This window comes from Panthera pardus, unplaced genomic scaffold (genome assembly GCF_024362965.1).
Source record: "Panthera pardus isolate Hobbes unplaced genomic scaffold, ASM2436296v1 HiC_scaffold_2, whole genome shotgun sequence".
Taxonomy (NCBI): Eukaryota; Metazoa; Chordata; class Mammalia; order Carnivora; family Felidae; genus Panthera; species Panthera pardus.
The window spans coordinates 39,062,418-39,085,953 of record NW_026526765.1 but is presented as its reverse complement, the minus strand read 5'-3'; the positions used below and the strand labels follow the sequence as shown (position 1 = coordinate 39,085,953).

Here is a 23,536-nt window from a genome sequence, read left to right as displayed (position 1 = left end):
TGGAACAGCAGTTAAAAGGGCTGATGCACATATTAAAAGGAATGAAGCAAAGGAGCCACAGAGTGGAAAGCCCTGAGAGCCAACATCTTGTATTTTCCCATTTGGCAGAAACTTTGCCATACTGGTGATTACCACTAAATCTGGAAAGCTTGTGCAATGCGGAGCACATTTAAGTTTCTTCTCTTCAAAGAAAATTATTAAACTAATTGTGTTCTTTGTGAATTTTTCTGAACCACATTGCAATTACTTGGATGTTTCATCTCATAATGAACAACGGCTGATCTTAATCAGAGATATAATGTGTTCTGCTACTGAGAAAACATGTGGTTTTCTGAGCCAAAGATAAAGAAGTAAATTACATGTCACGGTCAACTTCTGAAAGGTAAAGAGGGCATAAGGCTGCCTTTCCTGTTAACTGTTAATTCTTTCCAAGGATTAAAGTAAGGCTTTCACATGCACAGACTGCACTTATAATGCACCAACAAGTCTTCCTTCTTTAGGCATACTTCAACCAAGATGTCATATGGGTCAGGGTGATTTTTTTAAAAATCTGAGGTTGATGGGCTTCCAAAACCTGAGTAGTAAATATGATTTATGAAGGTGCCCACCTCCGGAGAAAAACTGAATAACAAAACTCATATTCTCCCAAATATGACATTTATTCCATAGTCCATTTCTTAAAGTAAGTATGCACCCTGTCTGATTTTATAAACGTTTACAGAATATCCAAAGATGTTTCTAAAATTTATTTCACATTACCAATGCCTGGATCCCTTTAGAACAATAGGCTGCTACAATGCCATCCTTCAAGGTTTGGACATTTAGATTTTTGTAGTTTGCTTACTTTTAAATTCAGTTGGCCACACTGCTTTTGTTACTCTGGTATTTCACACCTTTTATATAAGATCATTGTAGGCATGGAATGTCAAAGTGGAATTAAATTATCTGACATTCTTATACATTCAAACGCTCACAAACTCTCACATGTATACTAATACATAAAGTCTAAAACTGCAAAGATTGTTATTATCAGCACTTACTTTTTAATATAGTTCTAATAAAGAAAAAAAAGCACCAGCCTAGGAGTGGAGAGACAGGAGTTCTATTTTCAGCTCAGGCCCTGAGTAGTTACATTTCCCTGTGGAAGTCACTTACAAAAAACAAAAACAAATCCTTTATTGAAGTATGGTTGACATATTAAAAGTTGTACGTACTTAATGTATACAACTTGATGAGTTTGGAGACAAGTATACACCTGTAAAACTATCACCACAGTCTATGGCATAAACGTATCCATAGCCTCCAAAAGTTTCCTCCAACCCTCTTTAGTTATTATCATTATTAGTATTTTGTGATAAGAACACTTAACCTAAGATCTACCTTCTTAGCCAATTTTTAAGTATATAATACAGTATTGTTAACTACAGGCACTATGTTGTACAGCAAATCTCTAGTATTTATTCATCTTGCATAACTGAAACTTTGTACCCTTTGACAAATACTTTGTTTTCCCCTCCTCTAAGCTCCTGGTAGCCACCATTCTACACTCGACTTCTAGGAGTCTGACCATTTTAGATTCCTCATAAAAATGAGATTATGTAGTATTTTTCCGTGTCTGGTTTATCTCACTTAGCAAAATGTCTTCCAAGTTCATCCATGTTGTCTTAAATGGCAAGATTTCCTTCTTTTTTTAAGCCTGGATAATATTCAATTGTATGTATATGACACATCTCAAAAATCTATTCATCCATCAATGGACTTTTAGATTGCTTTCAAGTCTTAATTATTGCAAATAATGCTGCAACGAACATAGGTGTGCAGATATCTTTTCAAGATCCTGATTCCATTTATTTTGTATATTTACCCAGACAGCTGGATCATAGCGTGGTTCTATTTTTAATTTTCTGAGGAACCTCTATACTGTTTTCCATAGTGGCTGCAATTTACATTCCCACCAACAGTGCACAAATATTCCCTTTTCCCCACTTCCTTGCCAACACTTATCTTTTGTGTTTTTGATAACAGTCTTAAGAGAGCTATTTTTGACATTATTTTTGCATGTGTGTGTGTTTGTTTTTTCATTAATGATAACAGGGAGTTATACTAGATTAAGTTGTTCAGCCAACAAATAACCATTGAATGTATATGATGTTTAAGGCCCTGTGCCAGATTCTGGGTAATGCACAGAATTGCAAGTGGGAAGCAAAACCAGTCCTTGCTCTCTAAATATTTCCTCCAATATATTAACTTCTCCCTCTTATCTATATTCCATTTCAAGTTTCCAACTACATGGACATTACTCAAACCATTTGAAACCATACTTACCAACTTCCTGATAAAACTTATTTTCCCTTTGTGTACATTTGTCTCTGAATGACTACCCATTTTCCAACCATCCAGTGTAGAAATCTTGGAATATGTTTGATTCCTCCTACACCTTCATTGGACACTTCCAAACTTCCACCAGGCTTTGATGGTTCATCTAAATTTATCTTGCCTACACTTTTCTTTCATTCCAGTTCTCTCTAACCTAGCTTGGGACCTCATCTGTTAAGCACCAGATTGCTATTCTTGCTTGCCTATAGATTCCCCAGCTTTCAGGCACTTTTTTCTCCAATCCAATTCTTTAAATGTAATATTATGTGATTTCCTAAACCAAGTTTCATAAATGGTTCTTTTTTTGCCCTTTTTAAATATAATTTATTGTCAAATTGGCTTATATACAACATCCAGCACTCATCCCAACAAGCGTCCTCCTCAACGCCCATCGTAAATGATTCTTAATGCCTGCACTTAGGTCCAAGTTTCTTCGTCTGGCTTCTAAGGTCTGCCATTGCCCTTTCCCCTCTGCTCTCCCAATGTCAGTCCTTTTTGCTTACCAACACACTCACTTCTCAAATCTATGTCCCTGCTTATGTGGCTTCCCAGATTGGAGTGGCATTGCTTCTTCTCTTATTAAAAGTTAAATCATCTTTCAAGACTCAGCTCAAGAGTCAAGAATCACTTCCTCCTTCTTTTAACTGCCATTGATTTTACAGTCTTTATTATACTGATTAGCACTATTCTTTATTTCTAATTATTAAATATGAGCCCTCTATTAGGTTATAAACTTTGTATTTGTCTTATATCTCCCATAGAATGTAGCATAAGCTAGACACATGGGATGTATTACATAAATACTTGTTGCTTGATTGGCCCATAGTTTATGCTATGGCTAAAGAAAAACTCTAAATAACCCACCAACAAACATTTGTACATAGACAAGCTATATTTCACGAAGAAAGAAAAATGTATAAGGCACGATCTCTAACCTAAAAAAAGTTAATATATTATTATTAACATTATCTCACATGTGTGTACAAAATTCTGAATGGTTTGTCTAAAATTCAATTCACTGTAGGCTCATTCAGAAAGGCCATTAGCAACATCTCCCTCCCAAGTCCCCCGCCCCAACCTTATTTTCCTATCTACTCTGTGCACTCTTGTTTCTTTCCAAATGATGGTTTGGCTGTCTTCCTTTACTCATCTACACATTCACCTTCTTCAAAGACAAATTCATGACATCAGGTCTCCATTCAGCCTGATTTCGCATTTTCCTGTTTTTTTTATTTTACAGGTATCTTGAAAGAGATTCAAGAATTTAGAAGGCGGAAAACTCACAATAGGATGGGCTTATAATAAGGGACAGAAAGAAACTAAAGAGATCAAATGGGTGTACCATTTGATGAACTCTTTATTACTGGGGAGAAATAATGAACCTTTATTACTCTACTAAGATTCATTCAGGTAACTAAGGACTGCTGATAACACATTGCCCTAAAATCAGGGAGCCTGGACTAGATAATAGAGTAAGCTTAAGGGATTTCCTCACATCAGAACATGAAAATCAGACTTTCATTAGGTTAAAAATTTTTGAGTCTCCTTAAGTTCATTTTAAGTAAGTCATTTAAGTCTTTAAGGCTTGTTATTTGTTATATTTCTCTTTATTTAAAAACAATTGTTAATGTTTGTTTATTTTTCAGACAGAGAGAGAGAAAGAGAGAGAGAGAGAGAGACAGAGAGAGAGACAGAGAGACAGAGAGTCAGAGTGTGAGTGGGGGAGGGGCAGAGAGAGAGGGAGACACAGAATCTGAAGCAGGCTCCAGGCTCTGAGCTGTCAGCACAGAGCCTGATGCGGGGCTTGACAAACCCTTGACACACCTTGACAAACCCATCTCACAAACCACGAGATCATGACCTGAGATGAAGTTGGACATTTAACTAACCGAGCCACCCAGGTGCCCCTGTTATATTTCTCTTTAAAATTTATGTGACTAATAGTAATTACTGAAAAGTAACTTTCATATATATTTTATTTAAAAGTTAAGCTTTTTAAAGAAAAATGCATACTGAGTTTCAGTTTGTTATAGCTTATGTCCAAGGAGAAGCTCCGCCCGCTCACATTAATCTCTGAGAAGCAGAGCTCCTGGAATTGCAGGCATAATGCCAGCAGAATAAAATTGGTGTCTAGAGCGATGACTTTTCCCATTTAACCTTAGAAGGGGTGGGGATGGAGTGGTGAGAGTACAGTGTGGAAGGACAGAGAACATATAATTCATACTCTATTATTAGATTTCTACCTAAGATATTTGTAAGGAAAGTAGAGACTGAAATGCTTCCAAAAATTCTAGTTTGTACCTAGGATATAATATTTGTATATAGAAAATGTGAGAACTCAAGTTCTTACTATTGATCATTTTGGGGAAGTTATGATCAAATTAACTGTAAAAGATAAAGTGAAACATCAAAAATCCATATGTTTTTATTCGTGAAATATAGTAGAGTGATTGATTACTGTTTTCCTAGGAGATATAAATCCCTTCTTGTTTATTCTTTTAGTTACTAGAATAATTTAATTTACTTTAAGTTGTTAAACTGAAGCAAAGTTTAACAAATTCTTGGTCTTTTTTTCCTATAAGTTCCAATTTAAAAAAGGAACACTAAAAATTACGTTAAGTATACAGCAAAAGAGCTTTAATATTAATTTTGTGTAATTTTCAACAAGTTAAATGTGGTTTAAAAGTCATACCTAAAGTGAAATGAACTATTATCAAAGGGTTTAAAAGTGTATAAAAGAAATTCAGTAAAGTTCATTATAAACCATAAATCAAACTCAGTAGGTCAGTAAATCACCAAAAAATTAGTCCAATAATATTTTGTGATAATAACCCTTTCAATCTCATTGGGATCTCATCTGGCTCCCAATACTTGCAGCTGAATTTTAGCTATTCTAAAATGAGAACAATCAAAGAACTCTTGTCAGAATAACATAATTACAGAACAATGACTATTTTGGACAAGGACCTTCTTTGAGGTCAACACAGGCTTAGAAATCACTAACCACTTCCTTTAATATTGCCAAGGAATTTTCCTTTTTTTTCTTTTTAACTGAGTCAGTTTCCATTACCGAATGATTAAGACTGCATTTTCTACCATACATAATTCATTCTGTTGAAGTCTCATTCATAAAACAGACTGTAGCTAAATAAGATTTTCCATTATCTTAGAAGAAAATTAAAAAACAACACAACAAAATCAACCAGCTTACCATTTTCCTTCTTCATTTTCATATTGTTGAACAGTATATCCAAACATGTCTTCCACTGGGCCACTGAAGGTCATTGAATTTTTCACATCAACATTGAATGATACGCAGAAGCCTAAAACAACTTTAAGAGGGAAAAAAAAGTCCAGTTACACAGAGTTAACTAAGATTCCATCATGTTTTGAATTATGGAAGACATGATTAAAAACTGTGCTCTGATTAAAAAGAGCGATGATGTTCAAAAAAATGAGAACTGCAAGAAAGGTCTATGATATTAACTGCATTACTGACTTTAAACCAATATCATGGCTAAAGAATTCAAGTACTGACATTCGAACAAAATCCTATAGTAATTCAGTAGCTATACCATTCCCAAAGCTTGTGATTTCAGGATGTGTGAGAGAGCTGGCAGAAAGTCATGCTTATTTGTGCCTAATGGGAGTTACGGATAGCTTTCCAGTAATGAGCCCTACAGGGAATCATGGCCACTAATGAAATGTAAACAACTTCATTTTCCTGTTTTGACTACGCAAGTATCACCATTTAAATCCTCAGGACAGGAAGCTTTCTCCTTGCTGCTTCCAAAGGAAAAGCAAGCTGATTGTCTTCACCCAGAAATAGCTTCCTAAACAGGCCTGAGATTTGCTCTGCATCCCTCTCAATCAATACGCTAGAATCTCCTTAAAGTGTTGTCGGTGGTGATAAACACATAGGTTGCTGTTGATGATATATCTAAATCATATGACATAGCTAAAGAGTTTACTCAGTGCCTGGCACATATTAGATATTCAATGAGGGCTAATTCTCTTCCATTTCCTTGTAGTTCAGGTAATGAAAACACTTTACAAGTGAGACTCTCTCCTAAAAAGAGTTCTGAATGGTGCCAAATTCCATGTTTGGTACTAGTTTTTAAAGTATACTTGTGAAATCACAAAGTATTCCCCTCCTAGATGAAATTAAGAATTCTTTCCAAAGAGCACTCCCTTATAAAATTACAAAGCATCATAAGATACATTCAGAGGTGATTAAATTCACTGTCCTTTGTTAAAATCATGATATAGCTACACATATCCTGAAAAATTCTCTTTCCTTACTCATTATAAAGTCTTCCATAAATATAGTCTAAATTCAGACTCAAACTCATTCTATACTCTAATTTATTATCTTCAAATTTTAACATTATTAAGTTCTTTTTTTGCCCAGGGTTGTACCTAATTTATAGAAAATTTTGTCCTTAAAAAAAGATATTTATATATACTTATTTATGAAAAGGATACTTATGTATACCTATTTATAAAGTTGTCCTTGATTTTTCCAACTGGAAATAATCTTTTAACTACTAAACCATTCTCTTTCATCTTTTAAATATCTCTCATGAAAATAATTATTAAATACTATTTTATTTACATTGTAATTATCTGTGTGTGGTTTTCTTCCCCTAGATTGGAAAATTCTTAAAAGCAGAGACTCTCTTACTCATCTTTCTTATCCCTTCCCCCAATCTAGCACAGTTCCTTGTACACAGATGGGCAATAACATATTTGTAGAATGAACACATTGAAGGAGAAAGTGTACCAGTTGAAGTTAGAAGTGAACTGGCAACTGCTTCATTTTAGTTCAGAAAGACTTAATGGAGATGGAAATTTTCCAGTTAGATTTTTAAAGGGAGGGAGAAAGTCAACTTGGCAGTGTGAAGAAAATATGTCCCAAGGATTTGGGAGGGTCTCTGCAAGTAGTAAGAAGCAAAATGGGACAAATATGGTTACAATATCATAGAGAGATTTGCCTGGCTGGCGTGGAAAATGCAGAAAAAGAATGGATGGGTAGCACAGGTCCATTTATGTACATTTCCTGCTCATACTTCAAGTGTGATGAAGAACAGCTGGTTACCATCTTCTGTGTAATTGCCTTTCATATATTTGAAGACAGTTTTAAACACAGTTCACTCTACTCCAGACTATTTAGTCTCCTACCTATCTCTCACTGGTTTATTTATTTTTTAAATTTTTAATAGATCATTTTTTTAAATTTTTAAATATTTATTTATATTTGAGAAAGAGAGTGAGACACAGACTCCAAGTGGGGGAGAGACAGAGACAGAGACAGAGAGAGAGAGAGAGAGAGAGAGAGAGAGAGAGAATCTGAAGTAGACTCCAAGGCTCTGATCTGTCAGTATGGAGCCCAACGTGTGGCTTGAACTCATGAGCTGTGAGATCATGACCTGAACCTAAGTCGACTGAGCCACCCACGTGCCCTAAGATTATTTTTGATATGAGAGATACACAAAGTAGTATGTCTACAACAGGATTTCTCACCTCTAGTGTTATTGACATTTAGAGTCAGAAAATTCTTTGTTATGAAAGTCTATCCTGTGTATTGTAGCAGCATGTGTGGTCCTTGTCCACATGATGCCAGTAGTACTGCTTGCATTGTGAAGATCAAAAGTGTCTCCAGACACTGCCAAATTCCCCTGGGACCAAAATTGTCCTGGGTGAAACTCACTCTTCCATAGATAAGGACCAGAACACCACCACCAAGAATGTTGTTGAAGATGATGGAGAAACAACTGGCCTGCAGACCAGTAGCAGTTGTATCACCCAGAGCTTGTGAGGGATCCAGAATCTCAGGTTCCACTCAGATTTCCTGAATCACTGTCTCCATCCCCACAAGATCCCCAGGAAGTCCGATTCCTGTGAAGGTTTGGGAGGAACAAGTCTGTAACATGGTACCCCTCTTTCATAATGTTGATACAGGTAACATAATTTACCTAACTTAAAAGTATTCACCATCCTTTAGACAAAAGGCGGGGGTGGGGGAGATTATCTTTAATCAGGGTCAAGTTCACCCCTCTTGAAGTATTTTTCCAGAAGTTTATTATCCTTACTGTATGTTCTCCCAAAGGTCATTCATGATACTCCTCAATATAAGACTAAGAGCTTTTGGTTTCCTTTTTAGGCCTGTTTATTCCACATGTTGTGTGGAATGTCCGGGGGTGTGTGCTGCACTTTTTTTTTTTTTTTCTTCATTTCCTGTCCTCAGAATTCTACAGGCAATTTGCCCAAAGTGATCGTAAATCAGTCTCTTTCAAGTTTGCTAAGGCACAAAGGAGCCTGAAGCACAGGAGATGACATAAAAAAAATAGTTTACATCTTGTTCTTTTGATTTAAAGGAGCACATAAACAGTGAAAGCTCCTCGTGACTTTGAGTTCGATGTTCATTTTGTTATACTAAGTTGTCTTGGAACTTTCTGTACCAGAGGTAAAGCAAAAATCATACTTATTCTCCATCAAAGCCAAAAAACAAAAACAAAAACAAAACAAAACTGAGGTGGCTTAAGCAGTCATATAAGATGAAAATGATGGGAAATAAAACAGACAATAGATGTCAAAATGAAATTCTGTTTCCATGCAGCAGCAAAAGGGGGATTTTTCCCTTAATAAGCACAACATTGCATACTTATTATGTGTTGCTCTTCACATGCTCCTTCTCATATAATTTGTCCCAGGCCCTACAATGAAATAGTGTTATTATCACCACTGTACAAATGGAGAGTCAGAGGCTCAGGATAGCGGAGAAATTTGCCCACGTTTCCCCAGGATTCCCAAACATTCACCTGAATTCAATATCTACATCTTATCTCTAAAACTGAAAAGGGATAGTAGAAGGTGATGCAAAGATGGGTCTAGAAAAGAGGCTACTATTAGTTCATGTAATTACATCTCCTGAGGGGCAAAATTGGGGAAGAGGCCCTTCTAGAGTGGTCATAGCTAGGGAACTGGGGATAAGGAGAAAGCTTGGAATGAGGAGAGAAGTCATGGCTATAGAGCTCTAGATAAAGCATCATGAGGGACTTCAGTCAAAACATTCCTGTTTAGGTAGAAAAGAAATAGAAAGGCTTGCTCTCTTTCAAATATGGCTGTATGTGTTATATATCTGATATATCTAAGGACTATGAGAAGGAAGAAAGATGAGGAAGAAGATGAGATTGTTAGTTTTGAAGGGTACCTCTTGTTAAAAAAAATCATTTTGCACAATTTCTTTGCCCCAGGATGGAATTTGATTTGTAAGACAACTAAATGAGAGAAAGAGAAAAAAGAGAGGAAGAGAGGGAGAAGTAACCTACAATCGTATGGTATTTTCTGCTTATAAACATTTTGCCACTTAGAAACATTTTCATATAAAAAAGGTATTGAGCTAGACAATAAACTGTGAAGGTTAGGCAAAACAGCAGTGACTATTCTTTTCTTGTGTGTTAGGAAACTGGAGCTTAGAGGGGTAAAGTGATTGGCCTAACATTAGGCTGTGTTAGTGGCAGAGACAGGACTTCAACATTTGTCTTCTGAGGTCAAATCACAGACTTTCCATGACAACAGTGCTATTGAGGTGGTCAGATTAATAAAAGTAAAAATAATAATCGAGGTCAAGAGAACTCTCAAATGGGCCATGAGGGCTCTTAATCATCTTGTAGCTTTGGATTATTTGAGGATAAGGACGGGCAGGAAAAGCTGAATGAAGGGGGCAAAGTCTGGGCATCTCCCAAGGGCATTGACTCTCTGGCCAAAGAAGACCTTCTTCCTCCACACATCCTCTGAGTTCCAAGAAAAGTCACTGCAGCCTGTTTGATTTTTTTGCTTCTTAATGAAAAAAGTCTGTCTTTCACAGGGTGGTCCAGAAATTCTGATCTAGTAATATCCAGACTGAAGCATTTAACAGCTAATGGAATTTTGAATATTTAAAATTCTAAGCCGAAGGGAAAATCAAATCAATAATGACTAGGGATAGATATTAAAATGCTATTGCCTTTTTTCAACAACTTCTTATACATTTATCCAATCTGGAAATAGGAGAAATCATGGTATTAGCATTATATTTATTGTTTTTAAAGAGGGAAATGTCATAATATTAAGATAGGAAATAGTAATAATTGTGTTATTATAGTTGATGGTTTTTAGAGCCAATTCTTTGATTGTATAGAAAGATGCTAATCTTTAGAGATAGATGAACCTAGTCTTAAACACAGCCCTTTCGTTTATACTCTGTATGTAATTATTCACATTTATTCAACTACTCCACAAATAGTCATCAAAATTTTACTTTAGGTTGAATATATGCTAGGTCCTAGAGGTAGAATCATAAAAGATGGTGCTTCTGCTTTCAAAATACAGTAAGTGATTTAATTTCTATGAGCCTCAGCTTATATTTAAAATGAGCTTAAACATGCTTTATAGGTATTGCTTGCTGTGAGAAATACACCTTATGTATGTAGCAATAGAGAATGCTCCATAAATGAGTTAATTGTGTTTGTAAGTAGAATCCAAAGAATCAGTTTACCATGTGGCAGTTGAATTTTCTTTTGGAAGAGGATTGCCCACCCCAATCCTGATGACAATTTGTACCTTGAAAAATGACACAAATGTGTTATATCAGTGGAGCAGGACATTGGGTTCATTGACTCATTTCCAAAAACAATTTCCTGTTTCCAAACTGGCTGCAATGACATGTGCAAATAAAATCTAAGATGAGGGCATCAAGCCTTCCAGGTGAAAGAGCTGGCCGAGGAGGAAGAGTGCAGATGATTCTTGTCCTTCCAGTCAGAGTTCTTGGATTCTCATCTCAAACCCTCAAGAATATTTATGATACCACCCAGGTTTTGAGCCAACAGCAAGTCAAGACTTCTCTTACATCAATGCCAATCTACTCTCCTCTAACCTATTTCAAAGATTACAAGTGTATTCCAAGGACAGGATAAGCCTGAAGTGACTCTTTCAGTATACTCAAGCCATACTAATAGTCACAGCCTTGAGCCACCTGAGAATCAGATGATATACCTAGCCAGTGCAACCTGTGTGTGCAGAGCTGCAGAGGCCCCATCCTCCCCAAACCTCAATGTTGGTACGTCCTGGGTCCTTCTTGTATCTTTTGCTGTGCCACAGGCTCTTGGTGGAAATAGTTTATCCACCCCAGCTCAAGTGGATATAAACTCCGAAAATTATATATGCTCACTGTAACTAATGATGTGATACAATAGGTATTTCATATCACTTCAAATTTACTTTTCTTTCTCCCTAAATTCAAATAAAATATAGTCAACTTTGAGACACTTCAGGGGGTTGGAGGAAAAACACTTTAATGATAAATTTAGTGGAAAAGTTGAAAGCCCTTTTCCTCACTTGTAATATATAATGAAACATCTTTATAATATCTGTGCTATAAATCTGAAATTTTTATTAGTGCATGCTCTTGGTGGCTAAGCGAGTTGGATCTCAATTTTGGTGTACATGATTACCTTAAAAGATAAAATTTAATTAGTAGTGTAACTGGATCTGTCCAAAAATATTATAGTACAACATAATTCTAGTTGATTTGAAATATGAGATGATTATTTTTACAGCACTGCAATATGGAGAAGGACAAGACAAAGAACTCCAATGGTGAAGACACAGAAAATAAAAATAGAATGAAACAAACAACATTAGAGCCTTGATATAGAATCAACACAAGTGTTTGGAAATGGCATCATGGTCTCAAATACAGGAATCCATATTTTCTGGAAAAAATATCAGATCTAACTCACTGCCTCCAAATAATTGAAACTTCCCTATACAGTTATGTAAGAGGAAAGTCTGGCTCCATCTGTCCCACCATTCAGAGCTCTTTCATCAGAAATGATGCAACATGTCAGAAAGATATCCACCAGTATCAGCAAGTCCAGAAAAGCCAATCCAAATAAACACCTCGATGTTCAAGCATTTTCCAAGTTTCATACTGGGGGGCTGCTTTTTAACTTCAGCTTGCTGTAGTGAGTGAATTGTTTTGACTTTAGTGCTAACGTCCTGTGGGCCTCCAGTTAATACAAATGGTATTTGAACTTCAAAGTGAGTGTGTGTTTATGTGTATCTGTATATGGCTGGTGGGAAGGAGACAAGGAGGGCTAATTCTTGGCACATAGTAGGTGTTTAATACAAGTTTGTTAAATGAAACAGGATGGAATAAACAGAGAAATGAAGATTTCTCATATAAAGGTCATTCTGGCTGTAAGAACTTATACCCTTTTGTAAGTGCTGCCCAGAATATTAAAACTCCAATGGAGTGTTTCCCAAACATCCTTTGTTAAAAATCCCCCTTTTAAATTTTTCTACATAAGTTTGTTCTTCCACAGTGTTTATTTTCCTTTGTAGTATCTACAGACATCTGCTCTTTTCCCATATCCTCCCACCACAAATAATTGCCTGCTCTGCCAGCTCCTCTCAGACTGTCCCTTCTCCTGAAATTCTTAAACAGTCTTAGTCTCCCAACGCCTCCACCCTATCAGCATCATCTTCTGGCTCTGTGTTTTACAGGATAAAAAAGCTGCAGGACCTCAGGGGTCCCTGGACCTCACTGTGGGAAACAAGGCTCATGTGTTTGTGCAAGCAACGTGAGCACAGAACTCTTCTCCAGCTGCCCTGGCATCCTGGGAGCTGAACTCATGAATTTCTGTGGCTACACAGCATGCAGCGCTGCATGGGGAAAGATGTACTACACTTCAGAGCGAGCAGGGTTGCATACTATTCAAGTATTTACTCAGAAATGGGAGATACAAAGTCTTTGGATGCATAAAAGTATGAATGAAAGTTGCACTTTTGTTAATGAAAACTTTTAAGTGGATTTTATTAGCTTACATATAATTTCTTCTCAGTGAGACAGTAAGGTTATTTTTGTTAGGATGTACAACAGATACTTTTGAGGGCCAGGAAAGCAAAGAGGTAGTACGTACCGTAAAATAAATAGTTTTCAATTTACCTAGTAGTTTTAACTGGCAATTTCCAAATCCAGGCACTATCAGGTTCCATTATTGATTCTCCTATAGATTCAACAGGACAATTTTTCTGGATGGCTTAGGTGTTGGCTTCTCAAATCCATACACATGTCTATTGGCTTCTCAAATCTTTACACATGTATAAATGTGAGAGATGTGGTTACTACCTCAGGTACTTTTATTGCTTCACTGAGACAGTGAATTCTACTTTGTTTGTGTGTTTAATAACTCCAATGGCAGTTAGGAAGTTTAAAATAATTCATTTCACTGTGTATACCACCTCTTTGCTTTCCCAATCTATGAAACTACATCTTGAGCACACTAGCAAAAATAACCTCAGGACCGGCAATGTGGCATTGGCTCATATATATCACAGGAAAGAAACTATATGTAAGTTAATATAATGCATTGAAAAAATCTGTAAATAAAAGTACAACTTTTTATTCAGGTTTCCTCCTCAGGCATCGATAGACACAATGCATATGGTATTTGGGAAAGATGTGATTCTGAGATTGAACCAACAGCATCTCAAAACGTGAAAAAGGATTATCCAGTTACCTAATGTATACATGCTATAAAAAGAATCAAAAGCCATTCTCTCTTAATTGCACAACTTGTAGTTTGGAAATAAAATAGTTTAAGTGAAAACACACTGTATGTGTAACAAAAAATGAAATAGAAATGAATGGAAAAATTCCAGTATGTGAAAAAAATCAGTTAAATTAAGTTGTGATTATTTAGATTGGAAAATAATTACTGGCACTGTAATCGACTGTAGTATTGAATCGACTGTAGTATTTTTTCAAAGAGGGAGCATGCCTGGCCTTTTAAAAATGTCTTGATTTTTATGCAAGGATTTTAAGAACACAGTCAACACATAAAATGAAGTCGGCCCATATTTTATTTTGCTGTAGACCACAAAGGGGTATTAGATTTAACTTGCCTTACCCTTTCATTTTTTTGTTTGCCATATTGCTCAGAAGCAGGAGGCAAAGTATACAGATTTATAACAATTCTCTTTTGATGGAATAAGGTTATCTAAATACTTTCTGGTTTAACACACAAGTAGTCAATCATTACTATTAATAAATTAAGGGCTTCATGAAGCTAAGTAACAAAATAAAATACTATGCAAACTCTAACAGTATACCCCGACCAAAAACAAAGTCTATTAAGAAAACAATTGCTCATCATAGAGTTACCCAGTAGTTTTAATTGGTAATTTCAAATTGTAGGCACTAAGAGATGCATTATTGATTCTCACGTACTATGTAGGCTCATTTTTCTAGATGTCCCTAATAATACACTATCACTTAAACAAAAGTGATTCTTTACAATTTTTCTCTCCATTCCTAGCTAATTATTATAACTAGTTTTCATTTAATCATTCATTACCAAACATTCTCTTTATTCAAAAGCCTTTTGGTACCTGCGCTCAATTTAAAACTTGTTCAGTTTATCAAGAGAAAATAATGGAAACCAAATGCATATTATTTGTTACTCGCCTGAAAAAAAATTGGAAAATAAATCAGAAAGTATTTTAAAGGACACTGGGTTTGTTTATAAGAGATGAAGAAAAATCTCAGTAGCCTTGGAATGTTGAAATATTTCAGAAGGCAAGGGTCAATAGAATGCATGTTTTCTTTTCAGAGGGAAGAGATAACTTAATGATGCTTTCTTTTCTGTTTTGAGATAGCTCTAAATTTTGTTTCCTTAGTTATAATTGTTGTTGCTAAAACCATGATGATCTTTCAGCACTGAGAACATTAGTTGAGCAGTAACGTCCTTGAATCCAAACTCTATTCCTATCTAGCAGCAGCATCTTTTACATTCTTTCCATTAGTCTAGAATATCTTGTAATTGAAATAAATACAGATGTTATAATCAAAATCCCCAAGAACTGGCAGCCAATATTTTCCTTAAATGGAAGCATGTTGGTACTTAGAATCACAATTCTGGCGACTAAGTACTTGTTACATACAAGGATCCTGAAATTCAGGTAAAGGTTACCTCTGGGCTGGGGGCAAGAGAAGGAAGAGAATAGGATCCAAAAGGAAATAAAATTGTGGTTTTAACTTTATACATTTTTAGAATAAAATGCTTACTTCCCAATCCTGATGTTTTCTTCTATGTGGAGGGAGTTCCATGACCTGTAAACTTCTTGTCTGTATCTATATATCCCACCCTCCTTTCACACTTGAATAATTGGTGAGTTTGAAAAAAGAAGCTATATGGGTAGTCCAGTCTTCTCTTACTCATTTTCTCTTTGAAGTGAACCTTCCCCACAGAAAAACAAAAACAAAAACTAAACAATGCTTTCTTCTATTTGTCAGGCTCTGAGCTGGTGGTGGAGGGTAAGTGAGCTTTGTCTAAGGGTTAATAGGAATTTCATTCATCAGCTATGCTCCATTCCCATTCTTTGTCATTTCCCAGTTAGTTCTAACCTCAAGTGAGGAAGAGATTTCCTCATTTGGGGGCTCTAAAAAAATCCTAATAGGGTTTTATTTCTTATGAAGAATAAACAATTATGGGACAATGTTTAGATTTTACAAATCTGGGTATTGGGCACATTTGTGTTTGTTGTTATTCCTTTAATTTTAAAGGATTTTAAAGTATTTTATGATAAAAGAATTTATATTTTTTTCTATATAATTATCATTATATATTTGAAGATATGTTGTCATGATATAACTTTTCTAATTCTTTTTAATTTTATTGATTTTTAAAATTTCATTATCTTTTAACAAAGAATTAGAACAAACACAATGCTGTTCTCATTTATAGGAACTGCAAGGAGACACAAAATAAAATTACTTGAATGGATACTGTTAATTAGTTTTTACCATTTCCTATTTTCCACCATCCCTTCACTATCAATGACAATGAGAATAAGGGGTGGGGGTCAACAGAAGATATAAGAAGGCATGATTACGATAAGGGGGAGATATGATAATTTCAGAGGCAGGCAAGTTGAACAAGGGCATGGTGGAGATCTGGCTAAGGATGGTTTGCTATGGCAGTTGCCTCTTACATTCACACTCTGGTGTGACACACTGACAGTTGACCTCAAGCGCAAAAAAAAAAAAAAAAAAAAAAAGAAAAGAAAAAGAAAAAGAAAAGAAAATCAAAGATTTTAGAAATGAGATTAATACTGGGATATCTGGATGGCCCAGTTAAATGTCCAACTCTTGATTTTGGCTCAGGTCATAATCTCATGTTTAGTGAGATCGAGCTGTCATTGTGGAGTCTGCTTGGGATTCTCTCTCTCTCTCTCTCTCTCTCTCTCTCTCTCTCTCTCTCTTTCTCTCTCTCTCTCTCTCTGTCCCTCCCCCACTCACCAGGGGCATGAGGGTGGCTCGGTCAGTTGAGCGTCCAACTCTTGATTTCGCTCAGGTCATAGTCTCTTGGTTCGTGAAATCAAGTTCCCCATTCAGGCTCTGCACTGGTGGTGTGGAGCCCACCTGGGATTCTTTCTCTACTTCTCTCTCTCTGCCCCTCTCCAGCTCAAGCTCTCTCTCAAATAAATAAACTTAAAAAAAACAGAAATGAGATTAATACTATAATTAGCCAAAGTTCACAATCTGCTTAACAAACACATTGGCCTGAAAAGGAACTGACTGCTAGAATTTTCACTATTTCCTTTCCAGTACTTGTCCACAGTCTAGTTTCTAGGACTGTGCTATTTATATGGATGTCTCTTCCTCTTCAGAGAACTGCAGACAGTTCAAATCATGAAACTGAGAGTGATATTAAGAAAGAAACACATGTGCTGCTCCAGGAACTCATAATTCCTTACTTTGGGAGAAGTTTAACTAAGAAGTATGGAAGTCAGTCAGGTAACACTGACTTTCCACTGGCGATTTTTATTTCTTTAAACACTAGGCTCTCAGGGAAGACGTAAAAGAAACAAGTCATCATCCAGTTTAGAACTGTTCAGCGTGCCAGAGGTGTCTTTGACATTACTTCTGAGAATATGAACACATAAAGAAGGAAAGAAAAATGGCCAAGGAGTTGTACACTTAGCAAGTTTACACAGGATACAGCAGGACCATGGCAGATGAATGATAATGCATATTTGACAACTTTCCTCAAGTACTGCAACTTTAGGAAGCTTGCTGACTTCATCATTTCTCATGATTCCATGTCTTCTTGAAACTCTCTATTCTTAAGTTATTGTTTGGATCTTTAAAGGGACAGAGATTAGCACAACTGAATCAACAGCAACAACAAAGACCACACCCACTGTCATCAATGGAATCCAATACTACATTTCCTCAGAAGGGAGCCCATAATATACTACAGAATGTTATGAGGAGATTTTTTTTTAAGGCCTTAGAGTTAATGAAAATTTGTATCTTATAAAAATATAAAGATAATTAAGTGGCATTAGGCTGGATACACCCTTTTATGAGGGAAGAGTCAGGATCCTGAGGGTTCTATATAGTTTATCCTAGTGAATGTCCATTTTAATGTCTTTTCCAAGATGGTCTTTTCCATCTAGTGATACAACACAAAGGTAACATTCTCATTTTAAAGCTTTTGATGACTTACCAAAACTAAACAAAAAAGTTTAAGAAAAACAGCCAAACAAAACTAGACTCTTTGAGCAATGGGATCAGGAAAAAACAACAACAAATATATATATGTATATATATTTAGATATTTAATACAATTATATATTTATATAAATATATATGTATATATAGTATATGTAATATAACATATATATTATATATATTTATATATATAAATATATGTATATATTTAGATATAAATATAATTATATATTTGTACAAATATATATATATTTAGATATTTCTGTTATAATAAAAAGGGTCTTCTTAATACCTAAAATATTTTTCAGTATTTAAACATGCTTCCAGGTTTCTACTGATAGCGTTTATTCTCTATTCTGATATAGTGTATGTAGTAAGTGGTTATATATTGTATTTCCTGCTAGAAAAATCTGTTCGATCCTTGATCAAGCTGTTGAGTTTAGGGGAACCTGCACAGAATTAATTATGACTTTCTAATATTTGACTGCTATAGTGATAAATCAAAATATATAGTTGGTAGGTATGAGACACCTTACCTATCATTTAATTTGGCCCTTCCGTTTCACCATAAGCAACTACCTTCTTTTGGCACCTATCTTACTCCAACCAAGGATTTCAGAAGGTGCTACCATGTTTTTCAGTGACACTGACATTGGGACTACCGCTGACTGGTCCAAGAATGAACATCAGATTTAAAATGAACCATCTAGGAGCACCTGGGTGGCTCAGTCAGTTGAGCATCTGACTTCAGCTCAGGTCATGTTCTAGCCCCCCGTCAGGCTCTGTGCTGAAAGCTCAGAGCCTGGAGCCTACTTCCGATTCTATGTGTGTGTCTCTCTCTGTCCCTCCTCACTCCTGCTCTGTCTCTCTGTCTCTGTCTCTCTATCAAAAATAAATATTTAAAATTAACCATCTAATGTCCCAGCCTCCTGGCCACAGTTGATTAATTCAATAGGGGCCAATCTGAGTACTCGACTCTGATATCAGCTTGGCATCTTTTGTAGACTCTTGTCCTGGCGGATAAGACTATGGAACAGGACACCCAGGAACAGATACAGATTGGATTCTTGCCAGGAAGCTAGTTTATAGTGTGAGAGAGTGAAATCTAGATGAGGGAAAGAGAGAGTTCTAAAATACAGAAGCAAACTGAGAGGCTGTCTAGTTTCCCTTCAGCTTCATTGTTCCACTTTGGCTGGGAGAAAAATAGGGAAGAAGAATGAGACATGGTAGCTAAGAAAAGCAGATGGCTACTATGGCCTGACTCAAATGTTTCCTTCTTACTTTTCCCCCTTAAAGCCATTAAAAACTTTAAAAAGAGTAAGAGAGAAAAAGCGACTGGGCCTGCTCTGTATGTAGATGACAAGTATGTTAATAAATGTCTCTATGTGACAACATTCTGCATGTATTACTTGCATTCAGCACACACTAATAAATGCCTATCAAGTGCAAGGTAGTGTGGAAGAGCTATGAGAGATTAAAAGATGAAATAAACATTAGCCTTGCCCTCAAAGAGCTTTAGTTACTTGTGAGACATAAGACATAATCAAATAATCTTATGAGGTTCAAAAAGAAAAAAAAAATTCCCAAGGGCCGAAAGTGGTTGCTGCAATTGTGAGTCCTGTAATCTGGATTCCAATTTTATAAATTCCAACAATCCTAGTTTTATTTTTTCTTTTCGATTTAAACATTGAAAACGTCTGTGCCATCTCCAAGAGAATAGGGAATAGATATCTTGGGACTTAATTTAGGCAATCCTTTATGTACTATGAAAAATTGTGACACTTTTTTAGTTGATTAGGCGGGTGATTAATTCCCTGGGAGGACTCGACACTTCATGTTAGAAAATGCTTTCAGTACTCTAGGTCTGTGTTCGAAGCATCACCAAAAGGTTAAAAAAAAAAAAAAAAAAAAAAAGCCAGATGAAAACATGACACAGAACTCACACTGACTTTCATTGCCCAGACTTGAAGTTGAAATCTCCCATTATACAACATAAGAATAACTCATTTAAATACAGGCAAAAGGGCAGGGTGGTAGTGATGTCACTACAGAATAATTGCAGCTTTGTGTCAGGCTGATCTTATTAGGAGGGCAGAGCTGAATGAGGCACCAGCTTGCCCCTCTACAGACTGACACCCTGCCTGGCGCCCACAGTGAAAAACTACTAGGGTGAGTGATTCTGTTGTATGTCAGTTATTTCCCAGCCAAACCCTGAAGCATATTTTTCCTTCATGTCTTGAGTGTAACTACTATTCCATACTATGATGAAAGATCAGTAATAGAATTTGTGCGGACACTTTATAAAATACTTGGCCTTTTACTACTTTAAAAGTATAAAAAGAACTTTGTTAAAAATTTCAAAAGTTGGATTTACTTAATTTTTAACTTTTTTCCAAGTAATGATTTTCTGGATGAACTCCAATCAATTTAAAAATGACCGTTAAATTACTTTTTTTAATGCCCATCAAAGAAAGCACAGAAAAAAATTGTTTTTTGTTTTTTAAGATATACTCCCTGGTGAATAATCAGGACTTATTCAAAATGTTCATACAACTGGGCATATAAAAGCTTCCAAAATTTATTTTTAAAGACATGTTTTACATAGTGGAAACAATTTGAGAAGGTGATGAATCAAAGCTTTGCCATCTATTTCTTAACAGACAGCATTATCCAAGGAGAGAGAGGGAAAAAAAAGAAAGGTTGCAGAATAGCATTAGGGTCCAGAAAATAGGCTTCTAAGAAGCTTTTAGTCTTCTGAATAAAGCTATTGTCTGAATTCTTAAATTTGTATGTTCTCCTACCAGAACAGCTTTTCACAGAACTACTACAACTTATCAGGCCTTTTTATACTTAGGAACTCAAATAACTTTTTTTTTTTTTTTTTTTTTTTTTTTTTTTTAATTTTATTTTTGGGACAGAGAGAGACAGAGCATGAACGGGGGAGGGGCAGAGAGAGAGGGAGACACAGAATCGGAAACAGGCTCCAGGCTCCGAGCCATCAGCCCAGAGCCTGACGCGGGGCTCGAACTCACGGACCGCGAGATCGTGACCTGGCTGAAGTCAGACGCTTAACCGACTGCGCCACCCAGGCGCCCCTCAAATAACTTTTAATATATTGAGTCAAGCGTCATTCTTAAGAAGAAAGGATTACTTCATTTACATGTTTACTTAACTGATGCATGAAATGAGACCCCAATAAAGTTGCTCATAAGCTACATGTCATACTAAAACACAAAGGTGCCAGGGCCAAGTGTTAGGTATAATATGCCTTTTATGACCTGAATGCTCAGCCAATTGCAAACCAGAACAAAGTTGAGAATCACAGTGGTCCCAAGGCCTAAATCTCAATAATAGCAATGATTTAATTACTGATAATTGACAAAAGCGAAACAAACCCCAAGAGATTACCATGTGTAACAGTGTGAATGAATACACAAAAATATGTTTTTCGATATTTTAATAGAGTCCTGCATTTGGAAATACCAAAAGAAAAAACTCTTTAGTTTTTTTAAAGGTACTCTCTCTATACATGAATATGACACTGTTCTCATTAGCTTCCTCTCAAAAAAAGAAAACAAAACCATTCAAATGTCCTTTGAAAACCTTATTTGAAAAAAATTTTTCAGAATCATAATTAGTGAAGACATTTTTCAAGACTAATCAAGAATTTCTCCCTCACAGGGTGGCAAATTTGTACAATTTTTTTTCTCTCCCTAATCTATAGAGCTTTTGTCACAAAAACTCAGATTACCCCATTAAAAAAAATTATTTACCATTTCTTTTCTTAAAAACTTAAAAAAATTAAATCATGACACATATTCATGCGCAATTCATCCATGAATTGTGTACCCTCAAAAATATGTCCAAAGTCCCAACCCCTGGTTTCTGTGAATGTGATCTTATTTGGAAGGAGGATCTTTGCAGATGTAATGAAGTTAAGAATCTTGAGATGAGATCATCTTGTATTTTGAGTGGATCTAAAATTCAGTGATTGTTATCCTCATAAAAGAATGAAGAGGAAGATTTGGGACACCGAGAACTGAAAACACAGAGGAGAAAACCATGTGAAGACAGGTAGAGACTAAAGAAATGTGTCTACAAACCATGAAATACCAAGAAAATCCAGGAGGTACCAGAAACTAGAAAAGTCAAGTCAAGAGTCTTCCCTAAAGCCTTCAGAGGGAGTATAGCTTGATTTTGGACTGTGAGAGAATAAATTTCTGGGTTTTTGTTTTTGTTTCTACTTTTTTTCCTTTCTAGTTTTACTGACATATGATTGACACACAACACTGTATAAGTTCAAACTGTATAGCATAATGATTTGACTTATATATGTCATGAAATGAGTACAAGTTTAGTTAACATTCATCATATATATCATATTTTATATATATGTATACACACACACACACACACACACACACACACACAGAGAGAGAGAGAGAGAGAAAAGAAAAAGATGTTTTCATTGTGATGAGAACTTACAGGATTTGATTTACTCTCTTAACAACTGTCATTTATACCATACAGCAATGTTACCTACAGTCATCACGTTGCATATTGCCTCCATAGTACTTATTTAACTTATAACTAGACCTTTGTACCTTTTGACTATTTTCATCCAATTCTCTCTCCTTCTACTCCCTACCTCTGGTCTCTTTTTGTCTGAGTTAGGTTTTATTTGGTTTTGTTTTTTAAATATTCCACATACAAGTGAGAGCCTACAGTGTTTGTCTTCCTCTGTCTGACTTACTTCACTTAGCATAATGCCCTCCGGATCTATCTATGTTGTCATAAATGGCACAATTTTGGGGGCACCTGGCTGGCTCAGCCGGTTAAGCATCTGACTTCGGCTCAAGTCATAATCTCCCAGAGTCTGGAGCCTGTTTTGGATTCTATGTCTCTTGGTCTGTCTGTCTGTCTGTCTCTCTCTCTCTCCCTCCCTCAAAAATAAACAAACATTAAAGATATTTTTTTAAATAGAATTTTCTTCTTTTATGGTTTATAATATTTCAGTGTGTGTGTGTGTGTGTGTGTGTGTGTGTGTGTGTGTGTGTGTGTGTGTATCACATCTTTATCCATTCCTCCATATGGATGCTTACGTTATTTCCATGTTTTGGCTATTGTAGATTATGGACATGGAGGTGCAGATATCTCTTTGACATCGTGTTTTCATTTTCTCCGGATATACTCCCAGATGTAGAATTGCTGTATCATATGGTAGTTCTATAGTTTTTAATTTCTTGAGTAGCCTCCATACTGTTTTCCATATTGACTCTACCAGTTTATATTCCCACCAACAGTACACAAATGCTCCTTTTTCTCCATAGCCTCACCAGCATTAATTATCTCTCATCATTTTGAAGCTAGCCAAAATTTGTTTTTTTTAAGCCACTATATTTGTGGTAACTTGTTACAGTAACCCTGGGAAACAAATTCATTCAAAAAAGGGCACACATCCTCATTTTTCACAAATATACATAGGGTACAAAGTAGCATATCTGTGTAACTGCCACCCAAATCCAGAAAAGGAACATTTCCAGCACATCTGCAGCCCCTTTGGGTCCATTTCCTTTACAAATAAGAAGCAACTCAACA

The 23,536-nt window shown here is 35.9% G+C and overlaps 1 protein-coding gene across 1 annotated transcript in view; it reads right to left on the bottom strand.

Moving 5' to 3' along the window:
* ITGA1 (integrin subunit alpha 1) overlaps nt 1–23,536 on the bottom strand; it is a 147,073-nt gene that overhangs the window by 100,712 nt on the left and 22,825 nt on the right. The window contains exon 2 of the mRNA XM_019464322.2: nt 5,588–5,708. Within this exon, the coding sequence (XP_019319867.1) occupies nt 5,588–5,708 (121 nt within the window). The remainder of the gene's footprint in view (nt 1–5,587; nt 5,709–23,536) is intronic.